Source organism: Penicillium malachiteum, assembly GCF_028827825.1.
Source record: "Penicillium malachiteum strain IBT 17515 chromosome Unknown utg000004l:1.0-4883003.0:1.0-4884900.0, whole genome shotgun sequence".
Classification (NCBI taxonomy): Eukaryota; Fungi; Ascomycota; class Eurotiomycetes; order Eurotiales; family Aspergillaceae; genus Penicillium; species Penicillium malachiteum.
The window spans coordinates 3,102,567-3,113,802 of NW_026643097.1; the positions used below are offsets into that span (position 1 = coordinate 3,102,567).

An 11,236-nucleotide genomic window follows, 5' to 3' on the forward strand; every position below is an offset into this window, starting at 1 on the left:
ATACCAAGGACTGTCAAGTGCTACGCTTCCGGGAGTTGGCGGCGCTTCGTACGCCCTCTGTTAATCCCGCAGCTTACGCCTTGGTGTCCGGAATTACCTACGATTACCTGCCAATTGGCATCATCTCAAACAGAATCTACTCTCAGCTAGAGAGCACACCGTGGCAAGACCAGCTACCTGTCCCCAGCATAGCATCCTTCCACGAAATATGCTAGATGGACTAAACTCGGCCCACATCTATAACACGGTGGTATACTAAGCCGTTTCCGCCTGGAACCCAGACACTTTAAGCCTCCTGTCACAGAATGGGATACTAACCGGGGTGCAGAAATCTCAAGGATGTTCCTGTCCGAGTTCATAGCCTAAAAAGCTCCTGGTGGACCAGTATTCCAGTATCGTGGAGGCGCGGCTACAATGGCTCTATTTCACCAGCACGAGATCCGGAACGACTCGTACTCCAACCCTAGAACGGCCATCGATACAGCAAACGCAGGTGGAGCAACATAATCTTTTGGATTTTGGGAGAAGTTTATCCTGCCGGCTTCCTTCACTGGATGTCCACGTTTCATGTGGAGGATCCCCATAAAGCCTTCGCCATAGCATGTGTCCATGGTCCAGCGGCACTGTTTATCACAATGATAGCCAACTCGGTATGTCAGGAAGTGAAAAATGAGATTGAGCACAATCAGAAGGTTGTGGATCGGGCAGACATTATCTCCCGGGGGTCTAACAGAAGAAGAAGCAGCAGCTATTCCGAGAAGTCTGGGAGAAGGAGACCTTTGGTAAGTGCAATGGTCGCTTTTTGACAATCGAGTATCATAAGCGGACATTGACGCGTATGCTTGATGTTTCACCAGGCAAACTATCTCCATTTTGGATCCTGGCCACGATCGATGAGTATATCTGCGCGGAGATTCCAGACAAGAGGTGTTTTCTCCACCGGCATGATCTTCCATATCAACACTACTACTTGGATACGTTTGTTCCTCTAGTATTCCCACACAAGGTCAATATATTGAACACTCTACTCAAATATTAAAAAAAACTATAACTAACCTTACGACAGAAACCGAGGACATGAGTGAGACGCTAGACTCAGAGGACTTCGACTGCATTGACGTTGACCACGAAGAATCCGCTGACGATGCCCCTCGTCCTCGTAGATCAGAGGAAGATGAAGCTGAAATGGATCCAAGTCAAAGCGCAAAAAGGAAAAAAAATATCTAAGAGAAGCAATCTGTTGCTTCAGCCACAACACCCAAAGGAAAAGCGACTCCTACTCCCACAAAGTCCCGTAAAGACAAGCCACCACCCACATCTACCAAGACATGGAAGAAGTGATGAGGATCAAGAGGGGCATTGTACAAGATTAAACATATGAAACAAGCGTCAAAGGAGAACCAAGGAGACCCGCCGAAAAAAGATGAAAAACAAAAACTGGAAAAATAATGTCCCACTGAGAAAATGTGATCACCGAGATCACATCTGTCCAAGTCCAAAGAACCAACTGTTCAATCTTTGACCAAGACACCAGTTACCGGTAAATCCTCGACCTTCAACTGCTTGACAGACCATGAGGCACTGATCCTGCCCGAAGACCGACTGGACCCGGATGTCCGAATTCAGATCTCTTGCATCCAAGTCGCGAACGATATCTTCCAAGAGATATATGTAACCTGTCCAGTCTATCCAATTCAAGTTGGTGTCCTGCACCTTGCATTCTGAAGACTTCAGATGAAGTCCTTCGGCCTTCGAGATGTTCCCTTCCATTTGTTTGCTTCCTGTTCACTGAAGATGACTCAAATTTTGATTCATCCCTCCACACCTAGAAAAACTTCCCTTCTTCTCTCTTTCCTTTCGCCGCCTTCAAGACTTGTTCTCTTTCGGAATACATTACGACTTTGAGTCTTCTTATTATTTCTTTCTCTTCTTCAATAGTAGGGTTATTCTCTGTGCTGAGGATTTCTTGTCTAGCTGAAATTCCAAAAAGAACCATATTGTTGACCAGAAAACGGTATTCACCAGGAAATAGCCCCGGATGCACATGTGGATATCTATTCCGATTGACCGGCGGAGATGTATTCCTTTCTAGTTGGGTTCTTCCAGTACATGTTCAAACTACCCGGGCCGTGCTTGACCTATACTTGACGTCAACTAGCATCAGCTAATTTCCAAAATTATTACCTGCCGCTGTATCTCGAGAATGGAAAATCCATCTCAAAATCAGAGGTCATGTCGGTCTTTTCTTCCGGCCACATTTGGATATTCCCAACATTTCATATAAGGCATGGTGCCGACGGATTATCGACTACCTGGACACACCACAGCTACACAAGTCCGAAACTATCTCCCAGTCCCAGGTCCCTTGAGTGTAAAGATGTTTGTTAGATATCTACTTGCCATGGCCATCCTTGGCCTCACACAGGCAGCCTCAGAAAACAACTCAGTGGTCTCTCTTTTCATCTACGGCGCAGATCAACAGTCCTTGGTCGGCTCAGTCATTGAGTCGGTACGTATTGAAACTCACTGTTACATCCATACTAACGCCATTTCACAGAGATCCGAAATAGCAACCTACAGCATAAACTGTCCCCCAGGCACCAATTCCACAGACTGCGGGGTCTCCTCTGGCTTGTTATATACCGAAGGCCCAACAACAGTGCAATGGGAACTTCAAACACCATACGATGCGTACGTCTAAGCCTTACCTACGAGACAATCTGAGGTCCCACCACTAACAACATTATCAGCAATGTGTATGGTCGTGTGATCTGTTCCACAGGAGGCACGACAACAGCAGTGTGCACAGAAGTAACGCCAACCAATGGCTCAACCGCCGTTACCAGCGAAACCACAGCCCTCAACTCCGACCAGATTACCCTTTTAGCTGTGACAATCACTGCTAGCGCTAATACCTCTTCTTCGAATGCGACCGTCACAGCTATAACCACTACTACTGCAACAAATTCCTCGGATATGGGCACCTCGACTTCCGCTTCTGGGGATACAGTTCCGATTAATGTACCGAAGGAGTTTTTCTTAGGTGGATTAGCAGTTGCTTTGATAGCAATTGCTCTCTAAGAGGCTATTTCGAATCTTCATATCTAATTGAAAAGTGTTTTTTTCTGCGAGGGTATGATTCGGGGTTTATTCTTCAGGGGATTGTGGGGACTAGGGAAGCATGAGCCGAGATGCCGGAGTTAACGGACCTAAGCTGGTTAAGTCAAGACTTGTATGTCTTTTCAGAAAGCTCCACTTCAGCTACAAATAAAAGATAATCCCATTCATTGCAAGGTCTTCTCATTCCTTTAAACAATATCATAAGTTCTTTTCAACAGCATTCATACGAAAATGCCATTGCTTGCCGGAAAACTCATTACCCAGAACGGGCTGGGCCTCATGCGTGAGTTCCACTATCATCTCTCTATAAAGCAGACACTAACCAAGGCATGATTCTTGAATAGGCCTGACCTGGGTAGCCGGTCCTACCCCCGATGAGCAAGCCTTCAAAATCCTCAAAGCCGCTCTTGAAGCAGGTGCCAATGTCTGGAACGGAGCCGATTTCTACGGTACCCCAGACAACAACTCTCTGCATCTGATGAACCGCTACTTCACCGCGTATCCCGAAGACGCAGAGAAAGTTGTGCTGACAATCAAGAGTGGCATAGTGGATATGCGAACCTTTACCATGGATTGTTCCCCAACTGCAATGCGCAACTTCGTCGATCGCGCGAATACAATTCTCGATGGAAAGAAGAAGATTGATATTTTCGGTTGTGGACGCGTTGATAAGAACGTACCTATCGAAGAAACAGTTGATGCATTGGCAGAGTTAGTTCATGAAGGGAAGATCGGTGGTATTCAGTTGAGCGAAGTTAGCGCTGATACGATCCGACGTGCGGCCAAGGTGACGAAGATTGATATGGTCGAAGCGGAGATTAGTCTCTGGTCGAGAGACGTATTTCAAAATGGTGTCGCGGAGACATGTGCTGAGCTTGGAATCACGATGGTAGCTCATACACCTTTGGGTGCGGGTATGCTAACGGGACACATTAAGAGTGTTGATGATATGCCTGCGGGTTCTTACCACAAACACTTCCCGCGCTTTCAGCCTGAGAATATTGATATCAATTTCCAGCTTGTGGCGAGGTTGAAGGAGATGGCTGATGCTAAAGGGTGCACGTCTGCTCAATTGGCGCTTTCTTGGATCAAAACGCAGAGTAGTCGGCCCAATATGCCGCTATTCGTCCCTGTCGCGGGTGCGAGATCGGAGGAAAGGGTGAAGGAGAATGTCAAGGATGTGCATTTTTCGGAGGGTGATCTCCAAGCTATTCAACTCATTTTGGATAATTTCACTGTTGCTGGAGATAGATATCCCCCAGCTGCTGCCAAGCTCACTGAGTACTAATTGGATGATTGGATTTTCATTTTGTTGGACCTCGGCATCTCTCAAGAGTGAGATTAATGTTGCTCCGAGTCAAGGGGCTGGCTGAAATTGGGACTCAGTGCAAAAGCATGTAGCTCCATTATATGGAGAATATCAGACAGATTCACGAATATTATCAGCGCTGGAGTGGTTTCGTTTCTGTTCGCAGTCTTTTCCCAATGTAGCAGTAAGATATAATCTGGCGTGGGCCTTCAAGTTGATGAGAAGAGTGGAGTAAAGGTAAAGTGGATCTAGTGGATGAGCATTCTGACCCGTATAACCAATGAAACCATCTAATATCCCCTATTATCCAATAAAATCATGCAAGCATGAGAGGAATCCCCGAAACCGTGTCATATGGAAATATGATTGGTCTGATTAATGATCAGGGGATGGAGGACTCGGGGGAACTTTCACAGCACATAACCCATTGGCAGAGGCTTGAATACAAATCAGTGTATAGAGGGTTTGGGCCAAGACGTCTTGGACAAAAGTGTATATTAGAGGCCTTGTTCCCCCATCTTGAACGATGATCTAATATAGATCAATTGAATCATCGATCAAATGACACTGAAGGACCCCAAAGTTATCATCGTCGGTGGCAGTGTTGCCGGACTCTCTCTAGCTTTGATGCTAGAGAGGAATGGTATTGATTTTGTCGTTCTGGAAGGGTATCCTGACATTGCTCCTCAGGTAGGAGCAAGTATTGGTATTGTGCCTAATGGTCTACGAATTCTAGACCAATTGGGATGTAGTGATCAAGTCATTGCTGCAGCAGAGTATCCGGTTAAAAAGGTCGAGTTTAGGAACTCAAAGGGTGAACCTTTTTGGTCCTTCAAAAAGTTTGGACAGCGTATGGAAGAAAGGTTTGTGACTATTCTGTCGCAGGGGAATCGATGCATTGCTAACTTGAACAGACACGGATACCCAGTTGTCTTCCTTGATCGCTGTACTTTAATTCAAATTTTGTACGACAATATCGAGCAAAAGGACAAAGTCCTCACATCTGAGCGGGTGGCTGCTATTGAAAATCACCCTTCGCATGTTTCAGTCACCACAAAGGCTGGCAAAACATTCACAGGGTCAATCCTCGTGGGAGGCGATGGGATCCATTCAACCGTTCGAGAGAAGATGTGGGAAGAGGCAAAGAAGTCAGACCCAACATGGTTCGACCCATCTGAGAAAGAAGGTAGTTGATAACAATGACCCTAGTCTGAAACTCAGCTAATTGAATCCAGCATTGCCGGTCACTTGGTCATGCATTTTCGGTATCTCAGAAGGGGTGCCAATTGAGAAAGGAACCATGACATCTGTTTTCAACGAGCACTTTTCTTACCTGATTCCCAGTGGCCCTGGCGATAAGACCTACTGGTTTTTAGTGAACAACATTGGTAAGAAGGTATACGGATCTGACATTCCACGATTCACGAAGGAAGAAGAGCTTGCCCTTGCGAAGCAGCACTGGGATGATATGATCACCCCAACAGTACGGTTCTCGGATCTATACGAAAACAAGATCAACTCAGTGTACACAACTCTGCCGGAGTATGTTTACAAAAAGTGGTATTACAAGAGAACCATCACGATCGGTGATGCGGCTCATAAGGTTAGTTTTTATCTCATGTATTGTTCCAAAGTTGACAAATGATTGACCATTGCATTAGATTGAGCCGTTGACTGGACAAGGTGGTAACTCAGCAATTGAGACCGCCGCAGCTCTGACAAACAACATTGTCGCAGCGATGAAGTTGTGTCCATTACAAGGACTCTCAACTGAGAATATCACATCAATTCTTGAAAAGACACAATCTCAGCGCGCGGAACGAATGCAGATTCTCCTTGATGGTGCACACAAGCGACAGCGTCTCGAATGTATGGAGTCCCCACTGCTAAAGCTCATCGCTAAATTTGTTTTCCCAATCATCCCAGAGAAAACTATCCTCAATGCGTGGGTTCCGACATATGCGCCGGCCACATCGCTGAACATGCTTCCAATACCAAACAAGCCTCGACAAATCCCTTACTATGATGAGATACTCAGAACTCCGTCTTCGCGTGGTAAGATTGGATACATGCTTTATACTGCATTCATAGCCATGGCTTGTATTGCATACAAGATGTTGTTCGTTGCTGGGAAGGTGAATGGTACATGGGATCTTGTTGCAAAGGCACTCCAAAATGGCTTGATCAATGACTCGGCAATCGATATGGAGTTGCGACAATCCTATACGGGAATTCCATCTATTGATAAGATCCTCAGGACGTTGGTGACGATTTTCATACCAGCGATTTCCAACAACACGAATCCAGAGCAGCCCCTCCAGCTGCTGTACTTCCTGCTGACAGTGCTACCGCTGATGGCCATATTCACTGTTGAGGGATATCGACAGCGCAATCAGTGGACACTTATCTCCAGGTAAGATCGACATCGACATGATAAGTATGAAACGAACCCCCTCTCTAATTGAATATCTAGTGCTGGATTTTGGGGTATTCTCTACCAGCTTCGTGGAATTGGCTGCATCGCACCACTCTACTTTGCAAGCAGTCTTTTCGTGTCGCGCAACAAGGCATTCTTAATTGAAACCGGACGAACAGTCCCAGCTGCGCAATTCATACTACCAGCTCTGATAATGGGATACCTTGTTCCAACAATTCTTCTATTTCTCACATGGGGTGATTCAGATACTTTACATGCCGTGATTGCCCTTTGGCAACCAGCGCCGTTGGTCGTTTCCATCTTAACGACAGTACTACCCATGGCGAGCAAAATGATATTCCCAAGTGCGACACAAAAGGAGGATTCCCCTGTGGATACAGAGAGTGACCTCCCACATTTACGCACGTTGTACCAAGTCACAGGAACTATTTCAGCCTGCGCACACACAGGCTTGATGTTTGCGGCTGCTTTATCCAGCGAAATATCATTGACCCGTCTTCTCATCCCGACAGACTCCTTCGCGCCAGTCAAAACCCTGTCGGAGGGGGTATTTGTTTTCTTCCAGAATGACCTTCTCCTTGTGACAGCGTCCTGCTTTATCTGGTGCCTGGCCAGTTTATGGGATCTCCATCGATCCGGGCTACCCTCTTTTGATATGCGAGTTTGTTTCCTTGGGTTGATTGCAGCGTATGTAATTGTTGGACCTGGTGCTACGGTCGCAGCTGTTTGGTTCTGGCGGGAGGAAGCGATGAGTCGCAAACGTGGTCACTTTTACAAGTGATAGTATCTCTGAATTTAGCTATCTCTCATTTCAGACATCTCTCACTTCAGATATCTCTCACTTTAGATATTTCTCACTTTACCCTGGTATGATATTGAAGTTTTGTATTATGATGATTAGTATAGTAAGATCTTATAGATATCCTATTTTTAATAAAATTAATATAGTATGAGTAAAGCAGTGATTTATATAACGTTAGCAGTATGATGATGATCATGATGGTGATTTATTCAAATGTTACTACCCATAGACCTAGGTAACTTCCAAGGTTCCAAGGTTCTAAGGTTGCTTTTCCCTGATGGTACATACATACTATCAACAACCTGAGGTTACACCTCATAAAATGCCACCTGGGCAACCTTCATAAACCCCAAAAGAGCTGTTGAGTCCGCGATTCCAGCTTTGCGAATATCCGACCACCATACACACTCGAGTGCCCTACACCGGCTTTACTTCACGGGAGATCTCCATGTGCAGCCATGAACAGGGTTCCTCAGTGCCGTCCAGAAATGTACGAAAATCATTCCTGGCTGTCAAAAACTTTGTGCTTGCTCCAAGCCCGGAATCCATACACATATGGTAATATGGAGGTTGGAGATGAGCATGGTTTACAAGGCCGTTTTCAAAAGTTCTTTGGGGACATACTTGATACCATCTTCAGATCAAATCCCCAGCGCAAGAAGCTATTGATCTGCATTTTGCTGATTTCAAGTGTATCCCGCCTACGGTTGTACGCCTGACGTGATCGTGAAGGATAGCAACCACAAACTGAAAGTTGTTGGGGAGCTGAAGGTACCTTGGGTTGAGGAGCATCATCTTCAAGTAAGGCTCGCGAATGAGAATCTCTTACGAGAGATATTAACCCAACCCATCATGTATATGCAGGATCTGGGCTGCAAATACGGCTTTCTAAGCACATATGATGAGACGATATTCTTGCGACAGGCTGTTGATAATCATGGCGTATGGAGCATTGAGTACTCTCCAGGAATTCTTTCGTCCATCTCTTACTCCTGTATCGATAGAATATTGACTATCACCAGGTGTATCGCAGAATCAATTTCTCCACATCATGTCGACGAAACGCAGCGGCACATCCTATACAAATGCACAAGCGACCGAGGGCTATGGAGAATTAGACCAGTTTTCAAGCTTAATACGATTATTGATAACATACCTTCAATGATAAAATCTTCATCGATTTTTTTCAGTGGTGGCTGGAGATTGGTCTGGCCTATCCCCATAGACAATCCAGAATTCAGTGGATCAGATGGAGCGAATGGGTAGTGTTCGTGCTGTCCTGAGAAGTCCTTCTGGGGATTACTCAATTGGAACCCTTGATGAATCAAATATCGCTCCACATCAAGGACATCAAACCACTTCTCATCGGAGTCAACCTCAATAATGCCATTCGTTTTCTCAAAAGGCTCTAAACCCGGGTACTGTGATGAAGCATCCCTTTTATGTGCTAGGAAATTCGTACCCGCCCCTCCATAGATGATAAACGGGAACCGGGAATCCTCAACAGGATTACAAGGCTCTGTCATCAAGATGCGCTGGAAGTAGGATGTCACTTCAGAACGAGGCAACTTTTGTAGCATGAGTCCAAACTCCGGCCACATGGATTGGTCTGAGACGTTGGAATTGACCAGGAAGCGATAGCCACTTTGTGCACAGACGCGGTATAGACGCTGGGTGAAGTGCGTTGTTGCGTAAGGGATGGATCGAGTTGAAAATTCTGTGACCTGATTCAAGTTTGTAGGTCGAGGATCATCATGGGCTGGAGCTGAATCGACACTTGGGATAATTGGATGTGAAGTCTGAAAGAATGATGACCAGAAATTCGAACTTGAACTCCAAGGAGCCTGTGTCAGAACCAATGGGGCTGAATATATGGTACTAGTCTGAGCGGGCTGCGACGGCTCTGTAGGTGGACTTGCAGGGAGTGAACTAAGCACTCGCTTCACACGCTCTTCCACATCGGACTCTTTATCATCTTCGTATAGAGAATCATAGTCTTGAGCGCATCGGATTTCCTGATTCAGTTCTCTTTGAACAAGCTTAACTGCCTCTGAGAGCTGAGATCTTGGCACGGATAAATCTGCCTTTGCAACCAGTTGAAGACAATCAGAGATTTGTAGAATTCTGGACAGTGAATTTTCCAAATAGGAATTCCGCTCTTTCATAGCTGTTAATAAATCTTGTTGACGCGATCTATAAGCCCGTTGAGCCTCGCGAACTTGCTTTCGCCGTGCCTATGTAACTCCGTCAGATCGCATAACTGGGGTCCGGAAATGGGGACTTCTTACGCTATTGGGACTGCCAGGTGCTTTACATGGTCGACCTTTTGGTCTTGGACCCTCTGATGTGAGTGGAGTGGACATGAAGAGAGGAAAAATTTGTGAAGGGGGTATTTTTGGAGAGAAGATGCAATCCCAACATGAACTGGTGTTGAACCAAGTGGGGAAGGATTTACTAGCGCCACACCGGATCTTAAGTCTGATATTCCGCGTTAAGTCGATTGGATTAATAGATCATTTATCTTATATTATCTTTCATTTTTACATCTAAAATATAGATCGAATAATATCTTGAATAGTATTCATAATGACCTCTAATTCCGATATCTCCATATAATGAGACCCTTAGACCCACCATAACTCCATCCCCGCGGAGATCCGCGGAGCAAATCCAAGTATAAGAACATCCATGACACCAACACTCTAACCTCAGATCAACTCACTGCAACCGCCTCAATCCCTGAAAATGCCACCAAAAAAGATCGCCATAGTCACAAGCAGCACTCGCTCTCCACGACTAAACCCTACAATAACCCGCTACATCTACGAAACTCTGAACAAAGACCCCGAAATCCCAACCCGGAAGATCATACCACACATATCCTCGAACACAAACACAGACCCAATTCCAATTCCAGAGACAGATATACCCGATACAGATCCACGACACATAACACTATCGATAATCGACCTAAAATCTCAAAACCTCCCTCTCTACGACGAACCCATAATACCCGCCACCCTCCCCGCATCCAACCCAGCACCCCACTACAAAAAGCCACACACGCGAGCCTGGTCCACAGTAATCCAGGAATACGATGCCTTCATCTTCGTGACACCACAATACAACTGGAGTGTACCCGCGAGTCTAAAAAATGCACTCGATTACCTTTTCCACGAGTGGAAAGGGAAACCCGCGGGGATAGTGACGTATGGTTCCCGCGGTGGAGTTAAGGCTGCAGATCATTTACGGGGGATTTTGACTGGACTTCGTATGAGAGTTGTTCCGACTAGTGTTGGGTTACCTGTTAAGTTTACGGGAGTTCCGGTGGGGACATTGTCTGAGGAGGAAGAGGAAGTTTTTATTGATGAAAGGGATTTGGAAGGGTGGAAGGAGGCTGGGGTTGAAGGGATGTTGAGGAATTTGGGGATGGAGATTGTTTGTGAATTGGATAAGAATTAGTTTATAGATGAACTTGGATTAAATTGGATTTGGATAAATGTATAGATATGATTATGTTGCATTAACATCATCTCGTATATGCATGTCAACTTGAGTATGTATAAGA

General features: G+C 45.6%; 6 protein-coding genes across 6 annotated transcripts; 5 read left to right on the forward strand and 1 right to left on the reverse strand.

The window, feature by feature from the left end:
• Nucleotides 1–554: 554 nt before the first annotated feature.
• On the forward strand, nt 555–1,341 carry N7483_009238 (uncharacterized protein; the record flags this gene model as incomplete). Its single annotated transcript, XM_057092665.1, has 4 exons — nt 555–650; nt 734–782; nt 1,067–1,195; nt 1,250–1,341. 4 exons carry the CDS (start codon nt 555–557, stop codon nt 1,339–1,341), a joined length of 366 nt encoding a protein of 121 aa, XP_056943839.1.
• A 946-nt stretch (nt 1,342–2,287) lies between these two features.
• On the forward strand, nt 2,288–3,081 carry N7483_009239 (uncharacterized protein; the record flags this gene model as incomplete). Its single annotated transcript, XM_057092666.1, has 3 exons — nt 2,288–2,509; nt 2,558–2,691; nt 2,751–3,081. The coding sequence occupies 3 exons, from the start codon at nt 2,288–2,290 to the stop codon at nt 3,079–3,081; spliced, it is 687 nt and encodes a 228-aa protein (XP_056943840.1).
• A 270-nt stretch (nt 3,082–3,351) lies between these two features.
• Nucleotides 3,352–4,408, forward strand: N7483_009240 (aldo/keto reductase family protein; the record flags this gene model as incomplete). The annotated part of the gene is made up of 2 exons (XM_057092667.1): nt 3,352–3,403; nt 3,465–4,408. 2 exons carry the CDS (start codon nt 3,352–3,354, stop codon nt 4,406–4,408), a joined length of 996 nt encoding a protein of 331 aa, XP_056943841.1.
• Nucleotides 4,409–4,990: 582 nt separating this feature from the next.
• On the forward strand, nt 4,991–7,647 carry N7483_009241 (FAD-dependent oxidoreductase; the record flags this gene model as incomplete). The annotated part of the gene is made up of 5 exons (XM_057092668.1): nt 4,991–5,292; nt 5,344–5,615; nt 5,665–6,032; nt 6,091–6,842; nt 6,903–7,647. The coding sequence occupies 5 exons, from the start codon at nt 4,991–4,993 to the stop codon at nt 7,645–7,647; spliced, it is 2,439 nt and encodes an 812-aa protein (XP_056943842.1).
• Nucleotides 7,648–8,683: 1,036 nt separating this feature from the next.
• On the reverse strand, nt 8,684–9,833 carry N7483_009242 (uncharacterized protein; the record flags this gene model as incomplete). The annotated part of the gene is made up of 2 exons (XM_057092669.1): nt 8,684–8,745; nt 8,825–9,833. The coding sequence occupies 2 exons, from the start codon at nt 9,831–9,833 to the stop codon at nt 8,684–8,686; spliced, it is 1,071 nt and encodes a 356-aa protein (XP_056943843.1).
• Nucleotides 9,834–10,413: 580 nt separating this feature from the next.
• On the forward strand, nt 10,414–11,130 carry N7483_009243 (flavin-dependent quinone reductase; the record flags this gene model as incomplete). The annotated part of the gene is made up of 1 exon (XM_057092670.1): nt 10,414–11,130. One exon carries the CDS (start codon nt 10,414–10,416, stop codon nt 11,128–11,130), a length of 717 nt encoding a protein of 238 aa, XP_056943844.1.
• Between the last annotated feature and the right edge of the window lie 106 nt (nt 11,131–11,236).